Source organism: Coloeus monedula (genome assembly GCF_965178545.1).
Source record: "Coloeus monedula genome assembly, chromosome: 3".
NCBI classification, from domain to species: domain Eukaryota; kingdom Metazoa; phylum Chordata; class Aves; order Passeriformes; family Corvidae; genus Coloeus; species Coloeus monedula.
The window spans coordinates 50,996,067-51,008,438 of NC_138783.1; the positions used below are offsets into that span (position 1 = coordinate 50,996,067).

At 34.6% G+C, this 12,372-nt stretch overlaps 1 protein-coding gene across 4 annotated transcripts in view; it reads left to right on the top strand.

Moving 5' to 3' along the window:
• Positions 1–12,372, top strand: part of NBEA (neurobeachin) — a gene marked incomplete at its 5' end in the record, with an annotated part of 466,147 nt that overhangs the window by 175,680 nt on the left and 278,095 nt on the right. For all 4 annotated transcript variants that reach the window (XM_082279412.1, XM_082279411.1, XM_082279414.1 and 1 more), the window contains one exon: positions 3,095–3,533. In XM_082279412.1, coding sequence (XP_082135538.1) covers positions 3,095–3,533 — 439 coding nt within the window. The remainder of the gene's footprint in view (positions 1–3,094; positions 3,534–12,372) is intronic.

The following is a 12,372-nucleotide window of genomic DNA, read 5'->3' on the forward strand; positions in this document are numbered from 1 at the left end:
AATTAGTGTTATGTACTTTATAGCATGTCATATTGAAATTCTATGTCCACAAATATAATTTTACATCCATTTTTAGTGTCAAATGATGCAGGCCTCTCAACATTTTATTCTCCTTTGGGAACAATGGTTTGCAATTCACCTGCTGAATAATTAAGTACAGTCCTATTTATAGCATCTCAAAATTAGTTCTATTTTTTTAACTTGCTATGCTGATCGGAAAGCTTTTCCATAACCTTAATTATATATTGATGAGTGTCACTTTCCAAACTAAAATTTATTCCTGGTGAGTTTGCACTGTTTTTCTCATGACAACCCTGCCATTTAGATTAAATTCTTTTTTTTTTTTTTTTTTTAGTTTTGAGTTTTCAGCTACAGCTTGTGACAGCTGTTGTATAACTTCTCAGTATTAGTTTGGCCAGACTATATCAGCCATTTGCCTTTTCCATGACAGTATTGTTTTGGTAACTAAATAGTTACTCAGTAATTGATGTATCCAAGTCCTTCTCTTCAGTCATTTACAGAAGAATTCCAGTGATAATGGGAAACTCAGTGATCTTCACTTGATACAAAGCTTTTCCCTATTAAATGTAATTTGCAGTTCTGCTGTAAAGCCTTCATGTATTCATCATTCTCTGACCATCAGTTGTACCTCATAATTTTGTCATCAGCAAATTTCACCAGAATGTTTTTACCCAAAATCTTTATTAAAATTTTGAACAAAACAGCTCCCATGGTAGTTTCTCTCACTCTGATGAAAGAACTTACTTTCTTCTGAAAGTAACTGATGGCTCTTTCTTAGCCAGTTTCTTTTCCCACATTCTGTTAATTTCCAGGGTCTCATGACTAAATTACAACCTGTTGTGACAACCCCAGCTTTACTGAATTTACTATATTGACCCTTATTTTCTCTGAACAATAAGTATTTAAAAAGCTCTTTTAACAAAGCCATTTTTTAATCTGTCTCATTGCATTCCATTACTATTCTTTACTCCAAAATAAATTCCGAAATCTTGCTTTCTGTTAAAGGTTTGCAGTTGTCCAGATAATTTTTTTCCTATCTCTTAAAACAAGAAACCTTGTATGGTTTTCTCCACTGATGTCTTGCTATCTCCAGTCATCTGTTTAGCAAAAGTGCCTGCTACTAGACCAGAAATATCAGGGATGTTTCTTTCAAAATTGGCCTGGAGTCAGTTCATTACTATGATTTAATGTGTTAAAATCTTACTTCTGCTTTACTCAAGGTAGATGACTTTCCACAACTGTATTTCTATCAGGTTTTCTGTCTTCAGTTTCCTGTTCAGCATTGTTGACCTTAATGAAAATTGAGGTTGGGTGTAACTAACTTGACCATGTAGTGGACCATCGTCTTTTTTCAATGCCCTCTTTTCATTTGCGTAATAATGGAGCCTTATGCCATTTTATTCACCATACATTTCATGGGCAACAACCTGCTTTACTGGCTGTCCAGTCCTAATCTTCCCTTCAGTTGAGAAGTGTTGTCTTTGCATGGATGGAGTTTAAAGAGACAAGCAGAAAATTCATTAGGATCATTCTGTGGATCAGATGTCTTTCTGTGCCAAATATAGGCAGTACTAAGTAGATACGAATCTTTTTGCTTCCTGACCTGGCAGATGCTAAATGCATTTGATGCAGCTCATAAATCCAGTTTCTACTTCCTGCTTCACAACGAAGAGCTCATATCTATTTGATAAGATGTGTTTAAGGCACTTAAGAGAAAAAGGAGGAGGAAGTGGCTTCAGTGTTTGTGGCTGTTAAAAGAAGAGAACAGTGTTCCTTTATAACAGGTGATTCTGCTTCATCTTTTTTAAAGCCTCTTCTGTTCTTTCTTAATACTTGTACATATGCAGAGGTTTACATGGCCATTAGTTCAAACACATAAATAATCTCTTATAGATTTGTTTTATGTGCATATGCATGTACCCACACTTATGCCCATATGCTAAATAGATATTTTATACCTGACTGTACCAAAAAGTCGTTTGTGAGTTATGAGATTGTTATTAAAGTTACATTGCTGAAGCACATTTTTGTGATATCAGAGCTTCATCCAAATACATTGTAAAATATTTCCCATAAAACCTAAACCACTATATCAGAGCCATTAAAAAAGTGTTCTTATTTCATACATAGGGCAGCTAAATTTTATAATCAAGACAAGTAATCTAATGAAAATAATGTAGTTTTAAAATAAGCTAAAAAATAATTTTGTTATTGAAAATAGTTTGTTTTGCTCTAATCAAATATATGAATATATAAGTACCAGCTCTAGCTAACTTTTGTCTAAACGTAGCAAATTATTCTTATTTAGTGAAGTTTTTGTGTCTGTTTCGCTGAAGTAATTAATATATTATTTATAATATATATATATAATATAATTAGTATAGTCCTTTTCAATCTGGAAATATTCCAGACTCAACAGATTTCACTTGCCTATCTCTATGAAGCTGTATTTATTTTGTTCATGAATTTTTCCTGAATTACAGAATTTTGCCTTTTGTTGGAAAAGAAGAGGTATCTAAAAGGTCAATAACAACACTATTTTTTTATTCATGTATAAATAAATCTGTATTCAGTGTGATGATACGTGTGTAGAAATGTGTGTAATATACATTTTAAACAAAACACAAAGCAAACAAAGAGTTTAGCAGTTTTCTTTTGAATGCAAGCTTAATATTTGATGACAGCAATACAAATGACTAAATTTTACAGCAATCCGAAGACATAAGTGATTGCAATTTTCTCTTCCAGTAGACTCAAGGATCATACAGATCTGCAGTTGATAGGCTATAATTTTTAATGTAGTTTTTGCTGGCAGTATTTTGCTGTGAGAGTAGTGGGCCATAATTTCTAAATGTCACTGAGTTTGTACAATGCGATTTTGGGCTCCCTCTTCCCAGTCGGTCTATATGCCAAACAACTGTTGAAGGTAAAATGTTTTGTATGTAAAATGAGTTTTTAAGGTTTAAAACACCATGATTTGTGGTCTTTCTAACACATTTCTCTTGTATAAAACCTTATGATCATATTTTTAGGGGAAAACTTAATTTTGTTCATAATCTCTATTTCACTGCAGAGACACCGACTGTATTTCCAGAAAATATCAAAGATAAAGAAACACCAACACCAGTTGAAGATATTCAGCTGGAAAGTTCTATTCCTCATACAGATTCTGGAATTGGAGATGAACAGATGCCCAGTATTTTGAATGGGACAGACTTAGAGACCAGCACAGGTCCTGATGCTATGAGTGAGCTGTTGTCTACTTTGTCATCGGAAGTGAAGAAATCTCAGGAGAGCTTAACAGAAAGCCCCAGTGAAATTCTGAAACCTGCTTCATCAATATCCAGTATCAGCCAAAGTAAAGGCATCAATGTCAAAGAAATATTGAAAAGTCTTGTGGCAGCCCCTGTTGAAATTGCAGAATGTGGCCCAGATCCGATCCCTTACCCAGATCCTGCGCTGAAGAGAGAAGCTCAGGCTATTCTTCCCATGCAGTTTCACTCATTTGACAGGTATATGGTTAGACTCATTATTTTATATTGATGTAATTCAGAAGTTTGAAGGGGTTTTATTTTTTCAAAAAGGTTATTCTACTACTGGTTTGTATTAGACTGTGTCAAAAACTACCCTGCATCTCGTTTTCTGCATTACCAACAGACAATGTAGTATAGACAAAAGTAATTCACCTTGTTTTTCTCTGTTAGCAGTGAATAAAACTCTATGAAGTACTTGAAAAACAAGCCTGTTGCAAAGAAATGTATTTCCAATAAAATCTTTTTTTTCTTTAAAACTGCATTTTAGTGAGAAGGAGGAAGGGTATAATATCTGCTGATATAGAACAGATTGTGCAGGAACTCAGTTGAATATTCTTTCAAAGGCTTAAATCTTAATTGGATCCATCACTGAACTGTTTTCTGGTGCTGAAATGCTTTGACCATGGCCAATTTTTGCTTGGTCATGGTAGAAACCAGTTTCCTTTTAGGTCTTTAAATGACAGAAGTTGTTAAAGCTCAGAAGTTACTGCTTAAAACTAAACTCATGAACATTTCTACAAAGAATCGTTTGTTTCTTTTCTTAGGCTACCTTTTCCTAGTTTTTAATTTATATACTTTCCTTTAAATGTCCAGTCCCTCTCAGTTATCCTGAGCATAGAAATTGTGCTGTTGTGCAATTGTCAGCATCCTTCCAGAAGTGTAGCCCCATCCACTGTGAGTTTAGACCTAATTCTTGCAAGTGTTGATGTGGTTGTATTTTCCATCCTTTAAGTTTCTTCATGAAAATGTTTTTAAAAAGTTAAAAATGGAATCAAGACTTTAAGATAATTTAAGACATGTCTTGAAAATTTAAAGGTATATATTAGTTTATCAGGCAGGTACAGGAAGTAAAATACTGAAGGAAATAGAAAAATTAAGGCAGAAGAGAGTTATATTGTGATTTATGAGGAAAAGAAATCTGCATTTACGGAAGACCTGCAAAAATATCATAAATATATTCATTAAGTCTTAAGAAAAACAATATGCAATGTTTTCAACATAATGTAAACAGTAAAAGTGCAAGAAGATATGTTGGAATTTTAGAATAAAAATGAAGTGCTTTTCCATTATAAAGTCCATAAAAAAATCTGATGTCTTTTTATATCTCTATATGTAAGTACTGAGGCTGCTTTTCTGAAATAATTCCATTAGCAATCAAATAGCGTCTGTTGTAAGAAAGATTATTTTATCAAGATAGGAAAAGTGAAATATACCTTAGAAGCAATGAATATATCCCTTTCTAATAATATTTTGCATCTTAAGATCATTCTCGAGAAAGCTCATTTAGCAACCTTTTCATTAAGATGATTTTTTTTTTGTTCATCAGTCTGCATATTTTGATTTTAGATTGATTTCAATGTGAAGTGAAAAATATTTTTTCTTCCTGTACAGTTAAGAATTTTTCCTTATCCTCTGTAAGGAACCACCACATTCCAGAATGCATTCTTATACATTAAGCAGTATAAAAAATCATGCTACATGTAGAAATTATAAGACCTCAACTGTAATCACCAAAAAAGTTACTTTATCTAAATTCCTACCTGGGTTAGTAAGAAAAATATTTCATTCAGAAGGCTGTGGTTGACTCACAAAATGCCAGACAGCTAAATTAAAAAGGAGCATATCACCTCATAGGATGTCTTTGTCATTGTTAGAGGGAGTTTGACATCAAGGTGATTGAAGACATGAATTTTACTGTGCACTTCTAAATTATAGCTCTATAAGAAAGCATGAAAAACTCTAAGGGCCTGCAGCAGGTTGGCAATAACCCATATTTAATGTGAGCACCTCCACTGAGTTGTTCTTGCAACAATGTGACTGCTTGTACCTTTTGAACATCATTAGTAGTGCCTCATGCCTAGAGTTTATGGGTTTTGATAGATATTTAATACTTAATAAGTTCAGGAGCTAGTGAGTTTAGTGGTTTGTTTTCTCCCTGACCTGTTACCCTGCTGACCAAATTTTGTGATTTCCTGTACAAAGTGCACCACTGTGTTTGTATCTTGGTAGCATACACTGTATATGTCAGCCTTTGGAATTGTTCACTTCTTCAGAAAAAAAAAGAAAAAAGTCGTAATGGGGGAAGTTCAGGCAAAATAATTCACTTTTACATCATTTTTGTTTCTCTTAAATAAATGATCCAGCTGTGTGATTTTGGTGACTGAGGTAGATCGTGATTTTTAGTATAACCAACAGCTAATAAGGGGAAAATTAACAGGTTCAGGCAGGTCCAGCAGATTAGGAAATGTTACATTCTTTTCTCCAACTAAACAAATGTTTTTGACCTGTGGGCATCTGGATAAAAATACTGAAGTTCCTCGCCCACAGGTCCTCAGCTAGCCAGTTGCATTTCATGGCTGCGTTATTGAATGATGCCCACTGTTCAAGCAAATATTTCTCTGTACAGATTTTTCATATTGCCAGACTACTTACTAGACCAATATGACAATCTTAGGAGGCAAATACAGATGGTGATGGTGTCACTTTTCCAAATTACAAAGGTGGAGCAGATTCAGATCCTGACCCTATAACTTTTCATGGGGAATGAAGCAAAGGGTAGGAGGAAGACAGTACATTGATATAATAGTAGAATGAACTAAAGTATTAATTGAGAAAGTAGCATGAATTTTATCGAGTGATGATTTCTGAACAGTTTTTTCTTATAGTATCCCAATAACAGTTGAAAAACTTTAAAAAAATTACAGGATGATTGTGTTTCCATACTTTCTCGTGCAAATGAAATTGAGTTTACTAATATAAAATAACAGTTAAATAAGATAAACTGGGGTTTTTTTAAAGCTAACACTATGCCTGAAAAGCATATTTCTGTAGGATCTTGTCTTGCTGTAGTGATCTTGTCTTGCTGTAGTTTATGCAGCTTTTGGTACTTCACTGAGCAAGGTGACTATTGGTCATCTTTTTTGTCCCTAGGGAGAACCATGAGCAATGGAGTGTATTGTTTTGTCAGGTTCTATTTGTTTCAGGTTTTATAAAATAAGCACAGTGATTCCAGATTTATAAGCAAATCTAGGTTAGAGAAATGTATTTTTCACATTAATCTGAAGATATTTTTAGTCCATGTGAGGCTAGATTTTTGTTTTTTTCATTTGGATGTCTGAGTGCCTAGCAAAAGAACAGTGGTAATTTTCTTTAATTATGATCACAGATGAAGGTGAACACCATGTAAAGTAAACTCCTGTAAATAGAATTGAAATTGAGAACTATATTTTTGCATTTAATATGATGTGTTTTGCTCTGCATGTTCTTTTAATTGTACATTGCTAATGTGTCCATAAGAGTGATTTTGTAACAGGCTACCGTGTATTCTCCTGTAGAATTTGCGAGTCATAAATGAAACATAAAAGCAGAAAAAGTGCCCAGCATGTTTTATCAAATGGGATCTGTGTGTAGCTAATGTATGCAGCAGTTCAAGTGCTATTGAATGTAAATGATGAGGTGATATTGATGAAAGGAGGGGATTGAGGTCTCAGGGGGCGCTGATGACGGATTGAACAGAAGCGGCCTTGCACCGCACGTAACTCAAGTCTGTCGTCTTCACCACTCAAAGCCGTAATGGGAGGTGGCAGTCTGAAATGAGTTGCCACGGCAAAGAGTATTATTTTTGAAATGCTTTCACACAAATCACTAGGCCCTGCATACAACTTAGTTTCATGCTTTAATGTCATCAGGAGGCACAAATTGGTGTGTCTAATTGTTTGCCACCTGCCAGCAAAATGAGCTGCCAGGCAGCCAGAAGGGTTTGATTGTCTGTCAGCTCTTCAATAGATTGAGAGTGACAACATCAAAAATTTCACTTCAAACTCTGAAGCTTTGAGCAGCTTTTCAGAGACCTCTTCCCCACAAGTGCTTCTGGACAACTGCATTTTTCAATTAGTTTTCAATATATTGCTGCCTTCTGCCTCATCTGTCTTAAGGTAGCTGTAATTACATTATGAGCTATATAAACAGATTTCTGGGACACAGGGGCCCAGATCCTCAAAGTTATGACATGTTTTTTAACGTCAGACTGAATTTTGTGAAAATGGCATCCAGGTTGACATTTTTAGAAGCAAACACAAAGGGTTATTTCACCTAGGTTTGCGACTAATGGAGCATAACTCACCAATAATTCCTTGTTGCTTTCTCATTTTTTCTGACAAAAATTAGTACCTGTTATTGATTTTTAGGGTTTGGGGATTTCTTGGGTCTATTTTTTTTTGGTCAATTTGCATTGGTCCCACTAGATGCAACCTAGATCATTATGGTTTTTGAATTTGTAGAATACTGATTCTACACAGTATTGCATTTTGAAGCTTATACTTGTTCCTCTCTACTTTTTTTCTAGTAGAGATTTCTTAGATGGATGCTATTATTGAAATAGAGAGTGCTTGTGGTTTTGTGTCTCATTTCTTCTTTTTTCAAACTGAGGTAATTTATATGTATTTTCTGTTCTTAGAATTGGGAAGCATGCTTGCATAAGCAGAAAATCTTGAGTTCCTAGAAATGAAAAGATCTGTTAATTTTGCTGCTATTAAAGATGTGATTCCCTTTTAATCCATTATCGCTTCATTAATTGGAAGATTATGGGTTTGCTTAGTTTACATGCTCGGTGAAGTATTTAGGAACATATGTGGAAATATTTTGGAGACCATGTTTTTGAAGTATTTTAGCTTTGATTTTTGCATTTTTTTGGTGGGTTTTTTTCCCCACAGAGGGACCTTGGGGCCAGTTTTAAAGGTGGTAGAAAAGGTGGACAACTTGTGAAATCCAGTCAGGTCTCATACATGTCCTTCCCAGTAAAAGAGACAGGTGGTTTTCAAAAATGTGTTTAGTTTTATGTATGTATGCTATATTTAAAAGGACTACTCAGAGAATCTATGTCTTTTGCTAGAATACAAGGGTGGGGTGTTCTTTTTTCCTTTTTTTTTTTTTTCTTTTATAGTAACTAACAATGGGAAAAGACAAGAACTGTGAGAGAAGATGCACTGAAGGTTAAAATAGAGAGGTTCAATATTTATCTCTTGTGTGGCTTCCCACCTTTGGGATATCATTGGTACACACTGGTCTGCTACGTCATTTAAATAGGAGGTCATATTTCTGTTAGAGTCATTAGATTCTCCAAAATACGATTGCTGAAAAATAGATTTCATTTTTCATTCATATTTCATTTCCTTCCTTCATTCATTCATTCATAAATCATATTAAAAATTACTTATGGAAAAATACATTTTAGTCTTCTCCCAACAAAAATGGTTATTTTTTTAAGTTAATTACAAATAATTGAGGAAAAATAGAGCACCTTTCCCATGAATCAAGAAGGGACAGGTACAGGTGTTGTCTGTTCTTAGGCACTGCATTCCCCATTACTTTGGGTATCACAGTAGTGTGTGAACATATGAATGAAAAACCTAATCTGTGGTGTGTGAATTAAAGGACTCATCTGGTTCCAGTTCACTCAAGGTAATTTTCATTACCTTTGTGCAGTGGGAACTGGTCCGAAAAAAATACTCGACAGCTTCTCTCTCTAGAATATATTTTTCTAAGGTAGCAGTAAAAATACACTCCAGAGAATGAGGTATGGTTTCAGGTCCTGTTAGACAGAGAAGAGAGCTGAAGTTGTATTGTCTGTATTCCTAGAGAATGCCTTAGTCACTCACTTAGTAAATAAAATAAGGAAAAAACAAAGGGAAAGCTCATTGCTGCCTTAGCTGTTTGTTTAGAAACAAAATCATCCTAAATTTATAAATAGGTTCAAGTCAACCAAAATTGGATACATTAACCCTCAATTTATTTTCATCAAGCTGTAATCATGTTCCCCATGGCTATCATTTAGCAATCTATACTCAGGTAGCTCTTTCAAAACTCTTCTTATCACCTGTGTGAGTCTTTTCATATTCATATCCATGGAACTGTAGGTATAGCTGGCCTGAAGCTGATGAGAAGAAATCATCATCTCCCTACTCTCTAATATAATTCACTGGCTATATAGATGAAAATTGTACTGGATTTTTGTCTTGCTGTTTACCTGTATATACCTCCTTTTACAGGACTGATTGCAGCATTTTAGCTTTACTTTTTTTTTTTTTTCCCAACATATGTACAGGATTAGGTTCCTCACCCATACTCATTTATACCTCTTACTGATTGTTTCTTGGGGGTTTTTTCTATATTTGATGATATTCCTGACATTTAATACATCAAATGTTCACTTATATTCTATTCACTTTCTTCAAACTTATTAAACTTCCAGTATTTCCCATTTCTTTGCTTAGCCAAGACCATTAGTCTTTCTTAATAATTAGCTTTTTTATCTTTCAAATTTTTCCTTATTTCTTGTCAATATTTTGCATTATTTTATATGCTTCTGCTAATTTATCCTGAATGCAAAGGATGGAATTCCTTTGTGAATAAATACTTACTCCTCTGCTTGATCCAAGTGTGAGGATCAGTGATCTTCATCTCCTTGTCCTCAAACCGCACCTGAGATGATTCTCTTTCTTCTAGTTAGAAATGAGCGATTTACATTTAGTAGATTAAGATCATTTCATGTTCTTTAAGATATGGAGTTTTTGGTGCATATGTGGTATCAAATGATTGAAAGAATCCATAATACATGGACATTCAGCACTAATATTTCATTTGCATAAGTCCCAAAGATTATATCCTTCTGTGAGCCTTCCATATCTCTTCTAAAACTCATGTACATTCCTCACAATATTTTAATCCATTTTTTCTTCTCTTTGATGTTTACTCTGAGTTAGACCTTTCCTCCTTGTTATCAGATGTATCTTATCTTAATGCAGTCAGCCTAACAGAAGGGTGTTTAAAGTAGGATTCAGAATGTGGTTTTAGCACATGGTAACATTACAGGCTCAGGTCGGAGTCTCTGGGTTGAAATTGGAAAGAACAGGGGGTAAACAACAGTATAAATGTTTCATGAAGGACTAGATATGTACAGAGATATGGCCAATATCAATAACTTTTAGAGAGGAAATAATATGCTTTCTTTTAAGAGACTAAATTAATCTAGCTGTAGGAACAAGGTAGCATGTAATATAGCAGACAAATTGACACCCACTTTCTAATGTGATTTCTTCTGAAACCTCTGAAGTTGCTGTTTGACACAGAGCAATTCTATGAAAAACTTGCCTGAAATCTGTGCTGCTTTTTGAAGAGCACTTGAAAAATCCTCATGCTTTCTGCTGCTGTGGGGGAGGAGAGGAGGAGCAAGAATATTAATTCAGCCTTAAGAGGTTTCACATATACCACAAGAGAGTAAAGTGATTCTAATTTAATTGCTGCTGCTCAGATAGGTAGCTCAAGACATCCAGTATTGAAGGCTTATCTCTGACCTTTATGTTGACCATGGTGATTAAGTTGGAAAGCCTTTAAATTCTAAAATGGAGAAGAGATACAGAATGTGAATCACAGAGAAAGAGAGAAAATATAGAGCTGTATAACCTGATTTGTCTGTCACCAGCACTGTGTAGCTAAATATTTAAGTAAAGTCAATTTGAGAAGGTGGTGGTTTTTTTTTTTAATTTCCATTTTCTCTTTTTGCAGTTCAATGCGTTAATGGTATTATTTTCTATCTAGTTATTTCATGCAAATTTCTAAACCCCAGAAGAATCCTGTAGCTATTTGCTGAGGTTTTTTAATGAACCAGCAATGCATAAGTAGTATGTGGGTTGAATCAACAACACTCATCTTAAGCATGATATGAATTACTATGACTTCAGCCTCAGGTTTAAAACTGGTAAAGGACACTCATAGAGTAACAGAACAGTGATTAGGAGTTATATTTAGAGTTGTAAATCACCCAATGAACACAGAAATAAAATCAGTTGATACAGACAATTACTGCTAAGTTTTTGCTGACTAAATCATTTGGGATCATTTGAGATCATGATGGCGTGATTCAGACAGCTGTGTTGGAACATTTAGGAGGTCTGAAATACGTTGTACAAAACAAGGCCTAAAATGAAATACGGAAGTGTATGTAACCTTTTCTTCTAGTCTGTAGATTTCTGTGCCTTCATGAAAGGAAAACCTGAATGCCTGACAGATACATGTTAGGCATCTATCATAGTAAATTCATTCCCCAAATCGTGTTATGCTCAAGTATAATACTTGTTCCATAAGTCTGGTTTGTTTTTATTTGCTAGTTTTCACTGTATGTTCTGTTGGAGCGGTTAGATTGGTTAAAAGAAGACTTTCTTTACTTGAAGGGCAGTCATTCTCTTTTACCTTTCTTGTTCTGCTGTCCCTCTTATTGTTTTGCACATTTTTGACCACTCTGTTGTATTGTTCATACAGTTTTTCTGTCTGCTTCGTCTGGATGTTATTCTGTATTCACTCACTGTATTTTGTTTTATCAGTAGGAATGAGACATTTTGACAAGGTCACCATGTATGACATGTCAGAAAGCTGCATTTTCTTTCAGTCTGGGATGATGCTGTCTCTCTGCTTTTCCCTATTCTTATGGTAGAGAGATACATCTTTATATTTCTTGCTAATTTGTTATTTAATAGCACCTGACCTATCTTAATGTGGTGATTTAGACATACAAAACAATGCCAACCATGTGTAGAGCGTTATATTTGTGGGATCTGAGAAGGATTGTCCTTCTTGCCATAGGAGCTGTATTTCAGTCCTAAACTACACTCATAAGGAAAGAATCTTTACCTTTATAGCAGGTTGGTACATTTAGGGGTTGGACTAGATGACTCTTAAGGGCCTCTTCCAAATCAAACTGATCCTGTTACAACTGAGAAGTAAAGCTGACATATGTGGTCTTTGCCATGGAAAGTTAGGTGAT